The 20475-nt window shown below is 42.9% G+C and overlaps 1 protein-coding gene across 7 annotated transcripts in view; it reads left to right on the top strand.

Moving 5' to 3' along the window:
- LOC127049906 (sodium/potassium/calcium exchanger 3-like) overlaps window positions 1-20171 on the top strand; it is a 500507-nt gene extending 480336 nt beyond the window's left edge. For all 7 annotated transcript variants that reach the window (XM_050951276.1, XM_050951280.1, XM_050951281.1 and 4 more), the window contains 4 exons: window positions 9132-9437; window positions 11479-11610; window positions 14797-14960; window positions 19665-20171. In XM_050951276.1, the coding sequence (XP_050807233.1) occupies window positions 9132-9437; window positions 11479-11610; window positions 14797-14960; window positions 19665-19985 (923 nt within the window). In that variant the 3' untranslated portion in view covers window positions 19986-20171. The remainder of the gene's footprint in view (window positions 1-9131; window positions 9438-11478; window positions 11611-14796; window positions 14961-19664) is intronic.
- The last annotated feature ends 304 nt before the right edge of the window (window positions 20172-20475 follow it).

Below are 20475 nucleotides of genomic sequence, written 5' to 3'. Positions count from 1 at the left end.
CCTGACTGCTTCCCCCTCCCTGGCCTGTTCTGCACACTTTGAGAGCTGCAGTAGCCAATTCCTGCTTCATTTCTCTCCCCTCCCCCAACAAAACAAATGTTTTGGCCAGCTTGTTCCTCTGCAGCCAGTCAGACTTTCTTCAACAGGCTCCCCCATATCCGAGGTTATGCTGCAGGAAGCTGGTGTAACCCTGGGCTTAGTCAAGCCCAAAGTACTTAGGCATCAGAGCTCCAGTTTCTAAGAGTTCTATTTAATTATCTGCATGACCGTGTGTAGTTTTTCTCAGACTCCTGAAAACAAAAGATACCGTAGGAAATCTTCCAGGTTTCCCAGAGAGAGGCAGATGAAGTAGTTTAACTTCTGCCAAACCATCCAAAGAACATGCACCAGCCTTTCTAATGATTCCTGACAGATGTCACCTAATTTTAATGCTGTAAACTGCTACCCCTTATGAAATAACAGCCTTCCCCGGTAAGAACAAAGGAGTAGGCTCCTGTGCATTAGGACTCAGCAGAGCATGCGTGTATTCCTCTTTGGCACTAATTTGGAAATGATGGGGGAGATTTGTGAAGGCATAAAAGGGAGTTAAGTGCCTCAATTGCATGGGAGTTGGGTGCCTATCTGCCCTTTGTGCCTTTGAAAATCTCACTTCTAAATCTGGGAACCTGTTCTTTCTATTCTGTTTTGCTAGGATAGTAAAATGGGGGTATATTTTTACGTCGATGGATAGTAAATAACAGCTGATCAATAAAATAAACTTAAAATAAAGCTCTAAGGTGAGATGTCAAAGATCTTAAGGGATTTGGTTACTTAAATCCCCTTAAATTTCAGTGGAGTGTGAGCACCTAATATTTTAGGATGCTTTGAAAATCCAGTCCTAACTCATTTTATTATTTAAGAGAGAAACTAAACTGAGTGTAAAGAGTTGAATCCATGTCCAGCTGTATAAGCCCAAAATAGAGATTGAGACTGGTTTTGGAAAACCCAGGTTGAATTCAAAGTTCACAGATGTTTGAATTACAGATGTTGGATGCTTTATTTATGTTTTATCTCTGTGGCACTTGACAAAACAATAACAACAACCCTGATTCTTCTTCTGTCCCTGGCCAGAAAAAGATTAATGTGAATGCTTATGGAAGGCATTTGTGACTAGAAAGGATCTAAACAACTCCAGAGCTCCAGCCTGACCCCCAAAATCTAGGCCTATCCCGAGAAATTCCTAGTTTAAATACAAACAGGTAATAAAACATTGAGTGGTGAAAAAAGGCACCTAAATACACCTCTACCCCGCTATAACGCAGTTGTGGGGAGCCAAAAATCCCTACTGCCTTATAGCTGAAACCCTGTTATATCGGGGTAGCGCCGGCAGGACTCCAGCAGTGATTTAAAGAGCTCCGGGCTCCGGCTGCTGTGGGTAGCCAGGGTCCTTTAAATTGCTGGCGAGCCCTGCTGCCGCAGCCCCAGGGCAGCGGCGGCAGGGTTCCAGCGGTGATTTAAAGGGCCCGGGGCTCCCCGCAGCAGCCGGAGCCCTGTACCCTTTAAAGCGCTGCCCGAGCCCTGCTGCTGCAACCCTGGGGTAGTGGTGGCAGGGCTCCAGTGGTGATTTCAAGGAACTGGGGCTCCCTGCAGCAGCCAGAGCCCCGAACCCTTTAAAGTGCCACCGGAGCCCCACTGCTACCGAGTGTGTTATATCGGGTTGTGTTACAGCAGTGTAAAGGTGTATAAACTAAATTGTTTGTTCTGGCACTCTTAGCTGTTCACAGCATGCTTTTTTAAGGTTTGTATTTTAATGCAGGGCCTATTAGTATGTGTGGAATTGGCCAGTCCCTTCATTCAGGACATCCTTTGTCACAGACAGTTCCACGATTGAGAAATGGGAATCAATGTTATCCTGTGGTGAGAGATCAGAACTGAGAGACATGACTTCTGGTTTCTTTTCCTGACTGTACCTCTGACTTGCTGTGTGACTTTGAGCAATCATTTAATTTCCTGTCCTTCAGTTTCTTCTTTTGATAAGAAGAGTGTAATGATATATAGCTACCTCAAAGGCAAACTGAGCAATCTAGTTTAAGGTCTGCAGAAGCTTTAACGTACTCTGATGAAAGGCACTATAGAAATGCCAGAAAGTCCACCAAGCATAGGAGGCATGTATCTCTCTTGTAGCTCCATGTGGTGTAGTACCAGCCTGCTGATGTATGCAGGGTATTGAGAAAACCCCAAATTCGGCTAATGCAGTATAGTGTGTAGCAGTCAGGTCCCCCACATTTCCATCTCTGCTGTACCTAGGTGATCTTTTTGCTTTCAGCCTTCCAAGAAATTCTGTTCCTACAGGCTCCATCTTGCTGTGGCAGTGCCCAGACTGGGCGCGTCTCCCCTCAATACTGTCCATCTTAAATTACCAAAGTGAGGAACAGAACAGTGCTTGTGGTCATAATAGAGGGAAACATGGCCTGTGTGAGCATGGAGGCTGAAGGGGGAATTGAGGAGGGAAGATAATCTCAGTGGAGGAGCTATAGTTGGAAGCTGGGTGCAGTGAAGTTTTAAAATTGGGACCTTGGAGAAGGCGGGGGACGGTGGAAGACCACGGTATTCTCAGTGCATGGAGGACTTGCAAAGACACTTGCTATGATCAGTGTATCAAACATCCCAGATTTAAACTTATCCTTTGTTGCCCTTTTGCAGAGTTACACAACAGCATGTCAGCACAGGATACAGATGTATTTCCACAAGCCGCAGCGAAACTCGCTAGCCTTTCATTTAATTTATCAAAGCACTTCCAGTTCCCATTTTGTGGCTAGTGACTAATAGTAAATATGGAGTAAAGAAGGCTTAACAAGACTTAATTTAAAATTATTTACATGGAAGCCCTCAGTAAGTGTGTGTGACAGGTCCCCCTTTGTGCTGATCCACTGAGGAGATGAGTTGTTACAGCCCCTGGCTGGGGGGGCTTGGGACTTAAGCTCAAGCTGTAGCAGCCCATGCTTTTAGTTCTGGAGGTTCCTGGTTTGATCTCCAGTGCTTTGGCCAAGATGGTGGCCATCACATAAGCACTTAAAAATGTGAAGTATATGTATTTTTTTGTACAGATGCCCCCCAGGTTACACAAACCCGACTTGTGCAAATCTGCACTTACAGAAAAAGTTCCGTAAGCTAGATATGGGGAAGTGGTTGTTTTATTTCGTGTAATTGTTGGGTATGTGTTTCCGACTTATGCAAAATTCAAGTTACGCAAGGCATTCCAGAACGGAATGCTTGCATAAGTCGGGGAGCATCTGTAATGTCCCCTGAACACTTTTTGGTAGAATTTTCAAGAGTGCTCAGCACTGGCCAAACTGTGCTCTTGATTAAATCATTCGGTGTTATATCACTGATTCCAGTGGGGGTTGAGTGAGGCCAATGCTGAGTGCTTTAAAAAATGCCAACCTCAGAAAAGCACAAGCAACTAAGGCTGTCTGTGCAATATATTCTACCAAATATTCATGAAATGCCATATTTTCAGTTCCCAGATTTCCACTGGTCACCAGTGCAGCCCATTAGGAAGATAGTAATCGCCAGACTTAGGGCCATCTAACACAGTATTCTGTCTCTGACACTGGCCGGCACCAGATGCTTCAGAGAAAGGTGTAAGAACCCTACAGTAGGCACACCCACATTAGGCCTCATCTCTAATAGCTGGAAATTGCCTTATGGCATGAAGCATGAGGTTTAGTCGCTTTTCCAAGTTTTTGTAATTCATTGTGATCACTCTGGATATTCTTGTTTATCCATATAGAGGTCCAATTCCTTTTTGAATCTAGCTAAATTCTTGGCCTCCAACAACTTCCCGTGGCAATGAGTTCCACAGTCTAACTTCACGTTGTGTGAACAAATATTTCCTTTTATCAGTTTTGAATTTGCCATTTTAATTTAACTGAATGTTCTTTTGTTCTTAGTGTATTCTGATAGTTTGGGAGGGTGGAAGAAGTATTTTTGCAATAGAGACTATGAGATTAAAAGAAAAGCAGCTGTTTACAATAATTAACCAATGAGATATAAACCAAATGCCTGTGAAGTCATGTTGTCAGTTATATTCTCTTTGGCAGTAAAGAAGTAAATGACTGCCTTTGTCATTGATTATCTCTGTGCAAAACCACTATATTAAAAAGGGACATTAGCCTCAATTTGTCTAGTCGAGTCTAGGCGTGATTAGTGTGTCTTTGAATAGTGTATACATTTTCTTTCTTAAAATGTGGTCTTCCTTTATTTAATTTTCATCTTTCTTATTATGTGTCACGAAGTGGGCCTGATGAAATGCATCCTAGAATACTCAAGGAGCTGACTGAGGAGATATCTGAGCCATTAGCAATATATCTGAAAAGTCATGGAAGACGGGAGACATTCCAGAAGACTGGAAAAGGTTAAATCTAGTGCCCATCTATAAAAACAGAAATAAGGACAACCCAGGGAATAACAGACCAGCCAGCTTCATTTCTGTACCCAGAAAGATAATGCAGCAAATAATTAAGCAACCAGTTTGCAAACACCTAGAAGATAATGTGATAAATCACAGTCAGCATGGATTTGTCAAAAAAAAATCATTTCAAACCAACCTGATAGCTTTCATTGACAGGGTAGCAAGCCTTTTGCATAGGAGGGAGGTGGTAGATGTGGTATATCTTGACTTTAGTAAAGCTTTTGATGCTGTCTTGCATGACCTTCTCATAAACAAACTAGGGAAATACAACCTAGATGGAGCTACTGTAAGGTGGATGCATAACTGGTTGGAAAATTGTGCCCAGAGGGTAGTTATCAGTGGTTCACAGGCATGCTGGAAGAGCATAACAAGTGGGGTCCCACAGGGATCGGTTCTGGGTCTGGTTCTGTTCAATATATTCATCAGTGATTTAGATAATGGCATAGAGAGTACACTTACAAAGTTTATGGATGATACTAAGCTGGGAGGAGTTGCAAGTGCTTTGGAAGATAGGATTAAAATTCAAAATGATCTGGACAAATTGGAGAAATGGTCTGAAGTAAATAGGATGAAATTCAATAAGGACAAATGCAAAGTACTCTACATAGGAAGTGACAATCAGTTGCACACATACAAAATGGGAAATGACTGCCTAGGAAGGAGTACTGCGGAAAGGGATCTGGAGGTCACAGTGGATTGCATGCTAAATATGAGTCAACAGTGTAACGCTGTTGCAAAAAAACCCCAGACATCATTCTGGGATGTATTAGCAGGAGGGTTGTAAGCAAGACACGAGAAGTAATTCTTCTGCTCTACTCTGTGCTGATTAGGCCTGAACTGGAGTATTGGGTCCAGTTCTGGGTGCCACGTTTCAGGAAAGATGTGGACAAATTGGAGAAAGTCCAGAGAAGAGCAACAAAAATGACTGAAGGTCTAGAAAACATGACCTATGAGGGAAGATTGGAAAACTTGGGTTTGTTTAGTCTGGAGAAGAGAAGAGAGAGGGGAACATAACAGTTTTTAAGTACATAAAAGTTTGTTACAAGGAAGAGGTAGAAAAATTTGTTCTGCTTAACCTCAGAGGATAGGACAAGAAGCAATGGGCTTAAATTGCAGCAAGAGAGGTTTAGGTTGGACATTAGGAAAAACTTCCTGTCAGAGTGGTTAAGCACTGGAATAAATTGCCTAGGGAGGTTGTGGAATCTCCATCACTGGGGATTTTTAAGAGCAGGTTGGATAAACACCTGTCAGGGATGGTCTAGATAATACTTAGTCCTGCCTTAAGTGAAGGGGACTGGGCTAGATGACCTCTCGAGATCCCTTCCAGTTCTATGATTCTAAGTAACTGAGCTGTATGGAAGGATTAACACCCTCACCCTACCCTTTGCCCCCCCCCCCCTATGAATATCCCCCAGATAGTCAGATTTGCTTGATCAGAGTAATGTAACAGAAGCCATTAGGAACAGACTTGTATTAAACATTTCACTCTTTGCAGGAAGGATGAGACCAAGGACTGTTAACATTCATGAATCACCAGCCACTATTCTGTGAATCACAGTTTGGGAATTTCTGCACTAGACCATGCTGCTGCTCGTGCTGCTATGCTGCCTGCTTTATGGCAAGATTGTCCTGACTGCTTTGCAGAGGAGCTGTCTCATCCAGGGCAGCTGGCTAGTGGCTGTGTGGGAGCTTGCGATCTGTAGCACTGTCAAGCCTGAACAGCTTGACCAGTGGTCAACCCCGGGGCTGCCAAGCAGCCTACCGGCAGCCAGCCCCAGGCCCACCAGAACAGTGGCCCCCAGAACAGCTGGCCAGTGACCAGCCCCAGGGCTGCTGCAGCAGCTGCCAGGATGTGTGTATGTCACTAGAATAGCTGATGGGTGGCCAGCCTCAGGGCCCCTGAACAGCTGACGAGTGGCCAGCCCTGGGCCCACCGGAGCAGCAGCTGAGGTTGGGACAGCTGCAAGCCCCTTTGTCCTCCCTTTCTGCAGTTATTTTTAGTAATAATCGGGGGCAGGTTATGGGCTTCCATGAACTTTTGTTTATTGCCCGCTACCTGTCTCTGATTTGGACTAAAAATACTCGGGACAGAATCTTAACCTTACGCATTGTTTATCCATAAAGCAGGGTGACCCATGAGATTGAAGTCAGGGAAGAGGGTACCACCCACACAAAGGTTAGAGCTTGATCATAATCTTTTGTCCTCACAACTTATTGGTAGAGTGAGTCTGCTGGCAGCATTCTCTCTCTCAGCCCTTTGAGACTGCTTAGGTTCTGTTAGCCTCTGAAGACTAGCCAACAAAACAGGTGCCTTGCCCCAATCAGAAACAAGTGCGCCAGCTTCAAACTACAGGAGGTAGTGATTGATCCAAGACATGGGCAAGACTTCTGTCCTCAGATCCTAGCCTAGACACTCCCTTAGATGCATACATTGGATAAAGACAGTTATCACAGACATCCCACTGCCATTAGAACCAGGAGATGTAGGGAATCTAAACTGTATCTCTTACATTCCAATGGCCTTTGTATGATTTTTTACATGATTTGTTTAGATTGTGGTCTCTGTTAAGGGTCAGATCCTGCTAGCTGTCTATGTAAGCAACTCCAGCTGAAGTCAGTCAATGGGAGTTTTGATTCACAGTGAATGGAAAGTTAAGGCCTTAAATGTAATGTTTGGCAGCACTTAAAAAATAGCCTTTGATTTTGACTTCAGCAAATTCCAACAGATGAAATGCTAGCTACAGAAGTGTTCCATTTATAAGCACATCAGTTACACAGAGCTTTTGATATTTAAAGTCAGTAAAGTTTTTTTTAAAAAAAAGGTAAACTGCCAATAAATACATAAATAAATAAAAAATCTGGCATTAATGATTTTAGCAAGGAATAGAATGTAGCATACTGAAATAGGATTATCCTAGTTCATTTACATTGAGGATGAGGGTGTGTATTTCCTGGATGGGAACAAATCTCTCTTCCACCAAGTACGAATGTAAGTATTTTCTCATCAAATCTGATCTTGAGTGAATGTTAGTCCAAATGGGGTCTAAAGATTCTCACTCTATTCTGGAATCCACCATTTACACCTCTGTTCCTGCCTAGTATTCCTTTATGCTCTTCTTCTGGCTGGGTGGACAGTGGATCTCAATGGATGGGTCAGGAGAGGATTGCCTGGCTCATTCCCTAATGCTGTAGATAAGATACAACTTATTTGAAATGTCACATCTGGTCACAATTGGCAGCTATGGCATAATGGAGACTTATGGGTTAGCTGAATCCAGCCTTCATGATGTATATCGTGTATACTTTGACCTAGATGGATCATCAGTGGTGTCTGATCTGTGGACAGCTGGCAAGTTACATCGTACTTGCTTCTAGTTGCTTTTACAGGCTCTATTGCCAAGCGCCTGAATGCCTATAAAAGCAGCTGGAAATGAGGCGGAGCCAGCTTACTTACCTCCATGAGGGGCTTCTACCTAAGAGGAGAAGTGGAAACAGGAGGTCGGAGCCACCAGCAGGACTGGAGCATGCTAGAGGAGGCAGGAGCTCTCTATAGGACTGGAGCTGCCTGTGGGAGAAAAAGGTGTTGGTATTTTGGGAAGTATGTGCAGGGAAAGAGGAGATGGGGGGGAGGGTCATGTGGTGGAGAAACGGGGGGAGGAAGCAGTGGGGGAGAGGTTTGAGATTGAAAGCTCTGCATGGTATAGATTCTTTCTATGTATTGGTACAGTGCTCAGCATAATAGGGCCTGAGTCCTGATTGAAGCCTTTAGGAGCTACTGCAGTACAATTAATCATGTAGTGACCATATACTTTCCTAAGTTGTTTTTCTATGTGAGCTACTGTTGTCATTGCTGTAAGGATGCTAGATGGTTGTGAAAGAGGTGATGTGGTCTGCATGACTGCAAGGGTAGAAGAGGAGACCTGTGTACCCATGATTTGGAAAGGAAGTGATCCACAAAGATGGGGTCCACACTGAAAAAATCAGAGAATCTGTTGTTAAACCTAGGAGGAGCAGGAATAAAAAGCCAAGTGGTTGCTATATCATGTGCGCCCCGTAGCTAAACAAAGACCATTAGGGTTGATGACAGAGTTGTGCATAACTTCCATAATGAAATCTGAACTGGACAAAAACAGCTTGATTTTCATTTCAGTTGGAAAAACCTATAACCAGGCCAAAGTTCATAAACCTTTTGGCAAAGCTGGGCTAAGTTTTAGCAAATCTGGATTGATTTATGGCTTCTGATGGAAACTATGCAAAACTGGATCGTTTCAACCCCAAACCAGAGACAAGTTATGAGTTTTGACTGAACTGTATTGAGTTGGGATTTGTTTGAAACTGAAACTCAAAGCAAAACTTAGTCTCTAGATCCTTATCCATCAAATCCAAGAGGATAGGTTTGCATATACTCCTGTGAACTAGAGCCACTATGTTCCATACAGCTGAATAGTCTGTTTTTATTTTGTTTTTCATATTTGCCAGACTACTGTGAATTCAAATGAAATACAGATTCTGATTTGCCTTTTAATTCCTTCTTAGCAAACATCTGGAAACTTGGCTGCATTAGTATATAGACCTTAGTGAATAGCGTCTACTCGAATTTCTCCTTTGGGAGTGGATACGTTAATACTGATTCTACTCTAGATGCTGAAATCAAATGAATTTGTGTTTCCCTTTGCAGATGTTGTGCTGGAGAAGGCCATGCACAAGTGTATCCTGAAGCCCTTGAAAGGCCACATTGAAGCAATGCTGAAAGAATTCCATACTGTGGATGGCTCTTGGAAACAGTTGAAAGAAAACCTGCAGCTAGTGCGGCAGAGGAATCCTCAGGAACTGGGTGTATATGTCCCAACACCGGACTTTGTGGACGTTGAAAAGATTAAAGTCAAATTCATGACCATGCAGAAAATGTATTCACCTGAAAAGAAAGTCATGTTGCTGCTGAGAGTGTGCAAACTGATTTACACTGTCATGGAGAATAACTCAGGTAATTCTCTCTTCAGGTTAAATCTCCCTGCCTTGAAACAGTTAGGAGTGGGGAGTAAATCCTTTGTCTCCCTATTGATTGGAGTTCCCCTTTCTTCCCTTAGCTTTGATCTCTTGTCATCTGCCTCTCTGTTCCTCAGAGTCTCTGGTAGACTCTGCTACTCAGTTTCTTTCTAGAGTGCTGTGCTGCTCCTGGCAGCGGATCACATACGCAGATTTATGAACTGCAGGAGCAGCCTTTGGAAGAACAGCTCTGGTTAACTACTAGCGTTTGAAGTTATTGAAGTATTGAAGCTATGAGCACGGCTTTCCATAGCTGTCCTTTGAGCCTGAATTTGATATTCTTAGGCTGTATCTATATTACAGCTTAATTACGGCAAAATTTACGTTACTCATAGGTGTGAATAAGCCACGCCCGTGAGCAACACAAGTTACACTGGCATAAGTGCTCTTGTGCACAGGGCTATACTGGTGGAAGAGCTTCTCCTGCCGACATAGCTTCTGCCACTCACTGAGGTGGGTTTTTTTATGCCGACAGGAGAGCTCCCTCCCATCAGCATAGAGTGTCTTCATCACTGCAGCGCTGCATGTGTAGACATAACCTAAGCCTGAATGCTTTCTGGAAGCCATAGTAGATGCAGTTAAACAGATTCTGTGTTTCAGTAGTGGAGTCTAATAAGGTAGATACAGTACTACAGTCTGAAAAATACTTTGTAACTGGAAGGTGGCAAACAAAGCCTATACTTCTGGCTAGCAGTGCCTGTGCATGCTCTACTCTGAGCACTATCTTTTATGTTTTAGATCAAAAATAACATTACCACTTCTACACTGCAACAAGTATCAAAAGTACAACCAGCGACCTTGAGAGTTAGATAATGAAATGGAGTTACATATCGATAAGAGGCATTTTTAAAATACTTGTGCAGAGTCAACAGGAGGCATGCAGCTAAAACGTGCTGCTAGATGGTGAGAATGCAGGGGTGTCACCCTGTTCTCAGGCTGTGGCCTTATCGGGTGTCACAAGCAAAGCTGGGTGAAGCTTATGTTGGGAGAGTTCCCAAGGCAAATACAAGATATTGCAGGAAGTGATGTTGGTAGGTGCATTTTTCCCCTCTAAGGAGACACTGAATCTGGACTCCAGGATAGGGTGACCAGACAACAAGTGTGAAAAATTGGGATGGGGTGGGGGATAATAGAAGCCTATTTAAGAAAAAGACCCCAAAATTGAGACTGTCCCTATAAAATTGGGACATCTGGTCACCCTACTCCAGGATGGTGCTAGAGGCCCAGTGCTCTTGGAGGTGCCATTTTTCCTTCCTATGGATGGCACTTTTGCACGAGTTAGGTCCGGTATTCTGCCCAGGTTATATTCCGCCTGTCTGAATTCCTCTTGCAGTTTCAGTCTGATATAGTAGTGTTTACTTCCTGGCCCTAAACTGCTGCAGGTTGTTACTTCATGGTATTTAAATGGCTCTTACATTAGTGTTGGGTGAAGTGTTTCTTGCATGGATAATAAAAATATTACCTAACTAAGAAGGCCATATCAGTAAGTTACTGCACTGAAGTGGTGGGGCTGGGAGCAGGTGAATGTTCCTGAGTTGTGCTCTATTGCTAGCAAGCACATTGTTGCTCCTAAGTGTTACTGTAATATAAATCATGAGGGGTGCAGCAGGAGGGCTTTTTCAAGGGTTAGGAGCTGCTTAAGAATCTCTGCTATATATCCAGCTAGCAGAGGAGTCTCTAGGGGGCCATTTAGCTGATGTAACCAAGGGTATGTCTACACTACCCGCCGGATCGGTGGGTAGTGATCGATCTATCGGGGATCGATGTATCGTGTCTCGTCTAGATGCGATACATTGATCCCCGAACGTGCTTCCTGTCGACTCCGGAACTCCACCAGGGCGAGAGGCAGAAACGGAGTCGACGAGGGAGCAGCGGCCCTCAATCCTGCGCCACGAGGACGCGAAGTAAGTCAATCTAAGATACGTCAACAGCAAAAGGGTTTGGCCATTGTATCAGTGTCTGTGCTCCTTTTCCTCCAGGGAGGATGTATGGAGCAGATGACTTCTTGCCAGTGCTGACCTATGTAGTGGCCCAGTGTGACATGCTGGAGCTTGATACTGAAATTGAATACATGATGGAACTGTTGGATCCGTCTTTACTACATGGAGAAGGTAAATGTTTGTTTTTGTTTTTATTAAAATCAGTTGGAAGTGTGCAGGGGGCGGGGTGGAGGTGGGGAGAGGAGTTCCCTCATAACATAATGTTAACCAAAAGTATTTAAAGGAGCCCCAGAGCTAATGGTGTCCTGCCAGTAGGTTAACGAGAGGCTCCCAAAACTGTCCTTGTTAGGCTGTGATATACCCTGAGTCCCAGGGGTGCATGAGGTTGCAGCATGTAGAGGTGAGGGACTGGGGAATCTGTTTGTGTGGGTTCCCGTTTCCGTGACTAGGATTTCAATAACCCAAGAGGGACGTGGCATGACTTAGCAAACAAGCTTGTATTATGTGCACATGCTGGATGTGTTTTATACTCAAGTCCTGAAAAATATTCTGAGTCTATTTATAGTGCAGCAGCTTTCAATTCACATGTAATTTGGAACGGGGGCTGGGGTGAATGCCTAGGGGATTCTTTCCTGGGAAATACTTTGAGAATACCTCCCACGTGATACACTCTGGCCCATTCCAAAGGCAAAATATTTGCTTCTTGGGAATTTTTTTTTCTTTTTTTTAGCCCTGTGGAACAAGTTATCTGTGGCTGGGATGACAGAGAGGGCTAAATGCCATCAGAGGCAGGAAAATCACCCCAGCCCTCTCCAGTTTCATTGTGATATTTAACAAGGTGCTCCTGCAGACTGCCCATCACTATCTATAGCTAGGAAGATAGTTTTTAACTCCTGTGGTCAAGGTCACTTTTGAGTCTAAATTTACATATTTTTGCCATCAAGAAAATTCAACTTCCTGCTCTCATTAGACTGAACAAAACTGCTGTATCCCATTGGAAATTGGCACGTTTGAGAGGATTATGTCAGGTCTCTTCCGATCCCACAGTTGTCTGTTCCCTGCGTTGGAGTATAGAGCTCCTCCAGCACATGGTTCAGAAATCTCATAATGGAAAACATTTGATGTATGAAGCTGAAGAATATTAACGTGCTTGAAACACAGAAACATCTGCTGAACTAACAGGAAGTTTTGTTTTTAGTTCAATAAAAGGAGAAGTCCACAGTTGATTGGCTCTTGTCTTTTAACACTAGATGTTCTGATAATGTGTAGGAAGAACTGTCTAGTGATTTGAGACCATGTGGTTCAAAAGGAATGTACTGTCCAGTTTGGCTGGTGGGGTTAGTGGTTATGTCACATGTTTTATATATAAATTTTGTTTGGAGACTAAAAGCCAAGAGGATGCTAACTATAATCCTGAAACTACTGCCACCGGCATGTTGGTAATCTTTAAATGGCACTGAATGGCTATAGCTTCAGCTCCGTGGAAATCTCCCATTTGACTGGCTTGTTTAAAAAAATAAAAGGGATGCCCTGTGTCCCCTACTTACAGAGAGCTCAGTCAGTGTTACCATTGACTTCACTCTGGGACTTTTACTGCTTTGGGGCTTGCATTTTCGGCTGTAATTCTGTCTTGGCTTCATTTAAATCCCTAATAAAGATGAAGTAAGTAGCAAGAGAGCTTTTTACTAGAGACCACCTCCTGAGCTAGACTGACACAAGGGGATGCTGAAGGAGATAAAGAGGCCAGGGGGGTTTCCTTTTAAAAAAACACAAACAAACTAGGGCCAAGCTTCAGACTGGATTGTGTCTCAGCCTCCAAATTGTAGCAGACTCTCTGGAATATTTCCTGGGTGTAACAAATTGAATTCTCAGCTGTTGCTTGAGAGCAATTACAATAATTTGACATGATAAGATTTTGTGTACTGTAAACTGAAATTTTTGTTTTAAAAAACAGCCTGTTAATTTTACTTCTACCCAAAATTCAGGAGGGAAATTAAAAAAACACTATTTGAAAATGGGGTGTTCAAATTAATTAAGGGAAAATAATATCCAACTTCAAAGAGCATAGTGCAAATGCTCAGAAATAAAGGAGCATTGCTTATGTGTCTTTTTTTGTTTGTTTTTAAAGAAAGCACATTTTAAGTAACTATGCACAGTATTGCTGTGCGTAGTGTTATAAATGTCCTATCACTTCATAACGTGCAGTGTCTATAAAACTGAGAAACACAGGTACAGAGCAGGGAGGGGGGAAACTTACTGACCCTCCGAGCCACATATGACGATATTCAGAAGTTTGAGAACTGAGGCACGCCTGCCGGGGCTTGGGGCTTCAGCCCAGTTCCGGCTGAAGCCCCGAGACCTTCCGCCCACTGGGCAGAAACCCCTACCCCACCCAGGGCCGGTTCCAGGCACCAGCCCAGCAAGCTTGTGCTTGGGGCACCAGATTCCAAGGGGCGGCATTCTGGCCACCCTTTTTTTTTCTTTTTCTTTTTGGTTCGCCACTCTGGACGCCCTGTAGAGGGCAGCGGCACGGAGGAGGGGAGCGCCCTGCAGCAAACTCAGCAGGGCAGCCTGCGTCTTTTGTCTTTCCCTCCCAGCCGACCGGAGTGGTGCAGAGCCCTCCCAGCAGGTGCGGTGGGAAGGGCCATGAGGCGACGCCCCACTGAAGCCCGGCCGCCCCCCTTCTCTCTCTCCCCCTCCCCCTGCTAGACTGGGCACGCACTCTGCAGCATGTCTGCAGCACAGGGAGTCCCCCTGCACCCTGGCTCCGGCTGCCCTGCAGGGTTTTTTTTTGCTTTCACTCCCCTCCCCCTGAATTTTTATTTATTTATTTATTGCTTGGGGCAGCAAAAAAGCCAGAGCCGGCCATGACCCTACCACTGTGCTGCAAGGGAGAGGTCTCAACACCCCCCTCCCCCACCCCAGTCTGATGGGTGGAGAATGCGGGGGAAGGGATGTAGGGAGCTAGACTAACTGTAAAAGAGCCGCATGTATCTCACAAGCCATGGTTTGAGCACCCCTGATACAGAGCAATTCTAATCAGCCAGCACATTAACCAAATCCATTACTGCAAACTACATGGATGGATGGATGGACTGATTTCAACAGAAGAATTTGTATTTTCCACTAGTGTTAGTAGAAGTGTTGTCTGGTTACATTATTAAGAATGTTCATGTAGGGTAACAGGCCCACTGTGGTTTTGGTTTTTTCTTTAGCCAGAATATGACTACTTTGGAAACAGTATAGAGAATTTTATGTGTACTCTGATTATAGTTTTTCCCCTGCTATATCAGCAGGGCTGACTAATTTCATGTTCCCGAACATTTTGAAAATCTCTTTTCTTGCACTCCTTCACAGGAGGCTATTACCTGACAAGCGCGTATGGAGCACTTTCTTTGATCAAGAATTTCCAGGAAGAACAAGCAGCCCGATTGCTGAGTTCAGAAGCCAGAGATACCCTTCGGCAGTGGCATAAGAGGAGGACAGCTAACAGAACAATTCCTTCAGTTGATGATTTTCAGGTACTGCATTTGGCTTGTGAGAGAAATAAAGGGCCAGATTCTCCATTGTGGCTATGATCTCTTTGGTGCAACAGTTAGTTTGGCCATGAGGAAAATGGTTATGGCTCCCTGATTCTTGTCCAGCTGTGCCTTGGCCGTGGCACAGCTTAGAGCAGCCTGGAGGTTGCTCTAACCTACAGCAGCTGGCAGTAGCCCTTCAGGCCACCTCTTCTGTCATTCCCCACCATATTCCCTATATAAGGGAGCCAGTTACATGAGCTGTATGCCTAGTGGAGACAACCCTATGCTGGGAGAATCCCCAGCTAGAGAGATGTTTTTAGCTTTCACTTCAGAACCTGACCCAAAATGTCTCGCTCAGTTTTTTTGACAGTCCTTGCATCGTACTGTAGAGTTGAATTACCGGACGGCTTGGAGAAAACATATTAACTGAAGGAACTTAATTTTTCCCTCCCCTTTGTACAAGTATAAAGGCTGACAAGTGTGCTAATCTGCTGCATCTTCATTTGGTTTCACTTCTCTATTTGCTTCACTACTGTTGTTATAAACCAAGCACAGGCGCATTCCCTCAGCTTGTGTAGTTTAGCATAGCTCTGTTGAAGATAATGGAGCCAATCCAATTTACAGCAGCTGAGGATCTGGCTTACTGTATTTCTGAGAAGCTGAATTGCAGATATTTAGTAGTCTTTCTGCCTTTCCTTGCTACTCTTTAAGTGTAGGGCTGTAGATTCCACTAAAAAATTACTGATATTAGCGTTAGGATTGTGTCACCCCTTTAGAGCAGAACTGAGAGTCGTTCACAGAAATTGTGGTGTAACCAAGTACTGTCTAGACAGACTGTTCTTGCAAATTACTTCAGATTAGTTGGCTAGATTGTGACAAGGAAATTAGATTTTTACTTAATGACTTTTAAAATCATTTGTTTGGTTGTGTAGACGCACTTATTGCCTGGGACATACTCATCCTACAACTTCCTGTGAATGTTTGACAGTAACAACTTGTCCTTTCAGATCAGCATTAATAAGAAAAGTTGTTTCCATCCCCTCTCTTCTCTAGGTATTTCCTGCCTAAAATTGTGTTTTATAATATTATAATTTGTGAGCCATTTATTTGCGTTCCTACAAACTCAGAAACTGAAGTGGTATTTCTTTCTACCTTCCTCTCCAGGCTGAGTCTATGCCTTTAGAACTAACACACAGTCATTACTTTGCTTTTTTACTTATATATAAAAGCCCAACTTCAATAATTTTGCTCAAAGTCTGAAAGTTCCATCTCTCTCTGAACGTTTCTTTCATTTGAAAATAAAGGCCAAGAATTAAAAAACGAGCGCCTAACGTTAGTCTGTTAAATAAATTTGACTCAAAAATACTGCAAACCCTTAGCTCCCGCTGAGTACAGTGGTTTTGAAAATATTGATAAAAATTGTAATTACAGTTGGAATTTCTAGGCTATCTTGCTAACAGAGTGACTGTAGTAATGACATTGGCAGTATTGAGAACCTAGTATAAGAGGCTGTAAACGCACCATAATCCATGTGCAAAGTTTAAACTTTACAAAAGACTGAAGTATGGTTCTACTCTGAAAAGTGTTTGTACAGACCTGTGTTCTGGGTGTATTCAGAATCATATCAGCTGTCAGTGACAAGGAAGCGTTTTACTGCCTCCTAACACAGCTAAGAAAGGGTGAGCTAGGGACAACATCTGTATTAAGGGAGGATAGTTTTTCAAGTCTAGAGTTACACAACTCAAGATAGGTCAACTGCTGGACTAAAATATGTGTGTGGAGGGTGGATCCATAGAAAACTCTTTGGTTTCAGTTATTTACAGTTCACATCATAGTCTCCAAAGTTTCCATATTAGTTAATGATGATTATCTATAGTAAATTGCACAATCAAGGACTGAGGGGATAAGAGGAGGCTGTCAATGGATAGTGAAAACTTATTTCATTCAAGGCAGCTATGATGTTCTCTCTGCCTGCCTGGCAGTTTTCATTGCAAAGAATTAAAGATTGAGGTTGAACGTGAGGGAGTTGGGAAAAAGAGCAGTCTTGCATAATGTCTCTTTTTAGGAGGAGGATTGATTAACTTTGGCAGTTAACCCTGATCACTGCACAGAGCTAGTCACGTCTCACTGAGATCCATTTTATAAATACATCTCAATTTTCCTGTACTTATATGACATCTCAATCTACCTGAGTCTACCCTCCTCATCTACCAGACTATTGCAAACTTTTTGTAGCAACTTTGTTAAAGAAATGTCCTAATTTTAATACATCTCCCATGGAGGACTTCACCTCAGAATGCTTCTGCTGTGGGCTAAATTCTATACTCTGTGCCACTCCTTCTTCCTGTGCACTCAGATTTCAGAGTCAGGGTGTGTCACATGACTGGGAATTTTGCTGAGTGAGGATGCCTGGAGAACAGATTTGATACTGCGTAAGAGAGACCACAGCTTCCCTTTCTGGGTGCTTCTTCCAAAACAGAATTTTGAATCATCAGGATTATACCCCAGCCAGATTACGTTTAGCAAAATTCATGCACTTAGCTAGCTGCTGGAGATGCCAGAATTCTTCATATCCTTTCTCACATATCCTGCGTTCCTGAAATAAAATATCCCCTGTATGGACAGATGTGCAAAGCCAAACCCAGATGATTTGAATTGCTGCATACTTTCTTGCTCCAGCTATTTCTGGGGGAAGACATGCCCGTTTCATCACCATCATTTTTAAGTTGCACAGCAACAGTCTTGTCGCTAATCAAAAAGTTACTCTTTGACACTGGAAAGATTCTGTTACCCAGGGTTTTCAGAACCCCCAGCAGTGGTAACTTAACTATGTCACTCTAGGGGGTGTCAGGAAGAAATCAGTAGGAACACAGCAATTCTGTCTGATCAATAATTAAATGCAAGTGTGCTCATGTCTAACATTGCAGTTTATTAGATTTAAGCACACACAGACATAAACAATAGGTTTAGAACATCCCAAATATTTACCTAACATCTGGAATGGTAGTGAGTAATTAACAGCAGGTTCGCAGTGGCCATTTGCTCTCCTGCCAAGGAGAAGAGGTGTTTGGAAAAACATCTTTCAAGATGGCTTCAGAGGATTGCTCTAAAGTACACTCTATTAGCTAATCTTTTATAACTAACTTCTGCAAAACACACAGGTCATAGTGACACCTACTAAATAATCACTTTTCTAACTTTCAATAAACTTCTAATATCAGAGGAGCCCAGACTCGAGGTCTTCCAACCACCAAGGTTTTCAGTCCCAACTGTTGACTTGTTTGTCCCCTCCTCCCATTCTGATTAGCAGAAGCTGCCAGCTAGTTTTTGACCTTGTATCTAAAAGCCTGCTTCAAATTAACCTTTAACTATGTGGTGTTCTATTTTAGTAATTCATGGTGGCTGGATGCACATAATATGGTTCCTGTTAGCTCAGTCACATACTGGGGTGTACACACCCCTCATCTGAGTTGAAAAGCAAACTGCCCCCTAAGTTGATGATGGATAAATTATTACCTTGATAGCTGTGAGTTATGGGGGAACTTTTCCAAGTTTTAGCTTCTCCTTAAAGCATCCTGTCAGGGTTCAAATCATGCATGTTTAAAACTTCTCTGTATTCACGTTAGTAACATATTAAATCATTAAAAAAACTGGAGGAGAAATTAAAGCTAATTTACTTTTCTCTATCTGTGCTATTTACTTTTTGCATTCACTACAGTCATGTTCACTCTAGTCATCTCATGCACTGTCAATGAGGCTGAAAGGTTTGGGCTACAAACCCCGCAGGGGAATATTTAATTATTAAGAAAAAGGTTTCCATTGAAAGTTTTAAAAATTATACAGATGTTAGTGTTGTCTTAGCTTTTAATGGCTTGTATTGACATTTTGTAAATGCACAACTTACATGTGAGTTGGCCCCTTTAATGGCTCATTCCATTTAGTCACACACAAACACAAGTCCCATCTGCAGTTCTCACTCAATACTAACCTCTTCTTCCTCGATAATAACCCCTTTTTCTTTCTGACTTTTTCCTTTCCTCCAATTCCACTCCCAGATACAATTTTTCTGTAGAAACTCTCTGTAGCAGACTTATTTTTTCTTGGTTAAAAATGTGGATGTTATTTCTCAGTTTCCATATTTTACTTTTCTAATGCTTATTGGAAAGCAGAAAGGTAATATTATTTCTTCTTATGTTGCAGTATTTAGTATTTATATGTAATGCCTAGGGGAGAAGGTGTCACTTTGCAAAGAGAAAAAAGATCTGATTTCTGCCTCGAAATTGTATCGATGCATTCAGATATTGCACAGTGGATTGTCTTCATGTACCATCTTTCTGTGCCTCTTAAAATTAAAATGTTACTTATTTTAAAATAGGCGGAGAGTTCAGATTTCATCTGATTTGTTAAACCAATTCTGGTGCTTTCCTAAAGTCTCTATTGTGCAATCTAGAACAGCAGCAGCATCTTTTGGACATACTGCCCAGGATGTGTGTATTGCTTCCCAACATTACAAATCATGTTCATCAGCAGTGATATCAGTTTTGGAAGCTTGGAAATGTAGTGTGATATTTCTCACAATTAGTGTGGTGAGGCTTGCTGCTTACTTGTTGACCTTTCAGTCTGCTAGGCTGAGCAGAACAGTTTCATATTCTTTTTAGGTGTTTAATTTGACTTTTGGTTTCTCTCTGTTTTCTCACTTTACAGAACTACCTTCGAGTTGCATTTCAGGAGGTTAACAGTGGCTGTACAGGAAAGACCTTATTAGTAAGACCTTATATCACCACAGAAGATGTGTGTCAGCTCTGTGCTGAAAAATTTAAAGTGGACAGCCCAGAAGATTATAGCCTGTTTCTTTTTATTGATGATACCTGGCAGCAGCTAACAGAAGATACTTACCCTCAGAAGATTAAGGCAGAGCTGCACAGCCGGCCACAACCCCAGGTTTTTCACTTTGTATACAAGCGCATTAACAGTGATCCTTATGGTGCCATTTTCCAGAACAATGATGACAACTCCACTTTATAGAACAGATGCTTGTTATTTGTGTTTTTGTTGAAAACATCTCTTGGGTGGCTGTCTTCTTCTTTAGGAGGAAAAACAGTCTATAGATTAAATGCCTAGTAAGAACACGAGCAGCAGCTTTTAGCACTGCCTATAGAAAATGTACATACAGTACTTACGGCCAATTGTGCAGTATATGCTACCACAGTGTCTGAGGCCACGTCCAGACTAGGGTATTAAAATCGATTTTAGATACGCAACTTCAGCTACGTGAATAACGTAGGTGAAGTCGAATTTCTAAAATCGAGGTACTCACCCGTCCAGACGGCGCGGCATCGATGTCCGCGGCTCTCCGTGTCGATTCCGGAACTCCGTTCGGGTTGATGGAGTTCCGGAATCGATGTAAGCGCGCTCGGGGATCGATACATCGCGTCCAGACTAGACGCTATATATCGATCCCCGAGCAATCGATTTTAACCCACCTGATGCTGCGGGTTAGTCTGGACATGGGCTG

The sequence above is a fragment of the Gopherus flavomarginatus genome, chromosome 4, assembly GCF_025201925.1.
Source record: "Gopherus flavomarginatus isolate rGopFla2 chromosome 4, rGopFla2.mat.asm, whole genome shotgun sequence".
NCBI lineage: Eukaryota > Metazoa > Chordata > Testudines > Testudinidae > Gopherus > Gopherus flavomarginatus.
The sequence above is the reverse complement of the archived record's forward strand: the minus strand, read 5'-3'. Positions and strand labels throughout refer to the sequence as shown.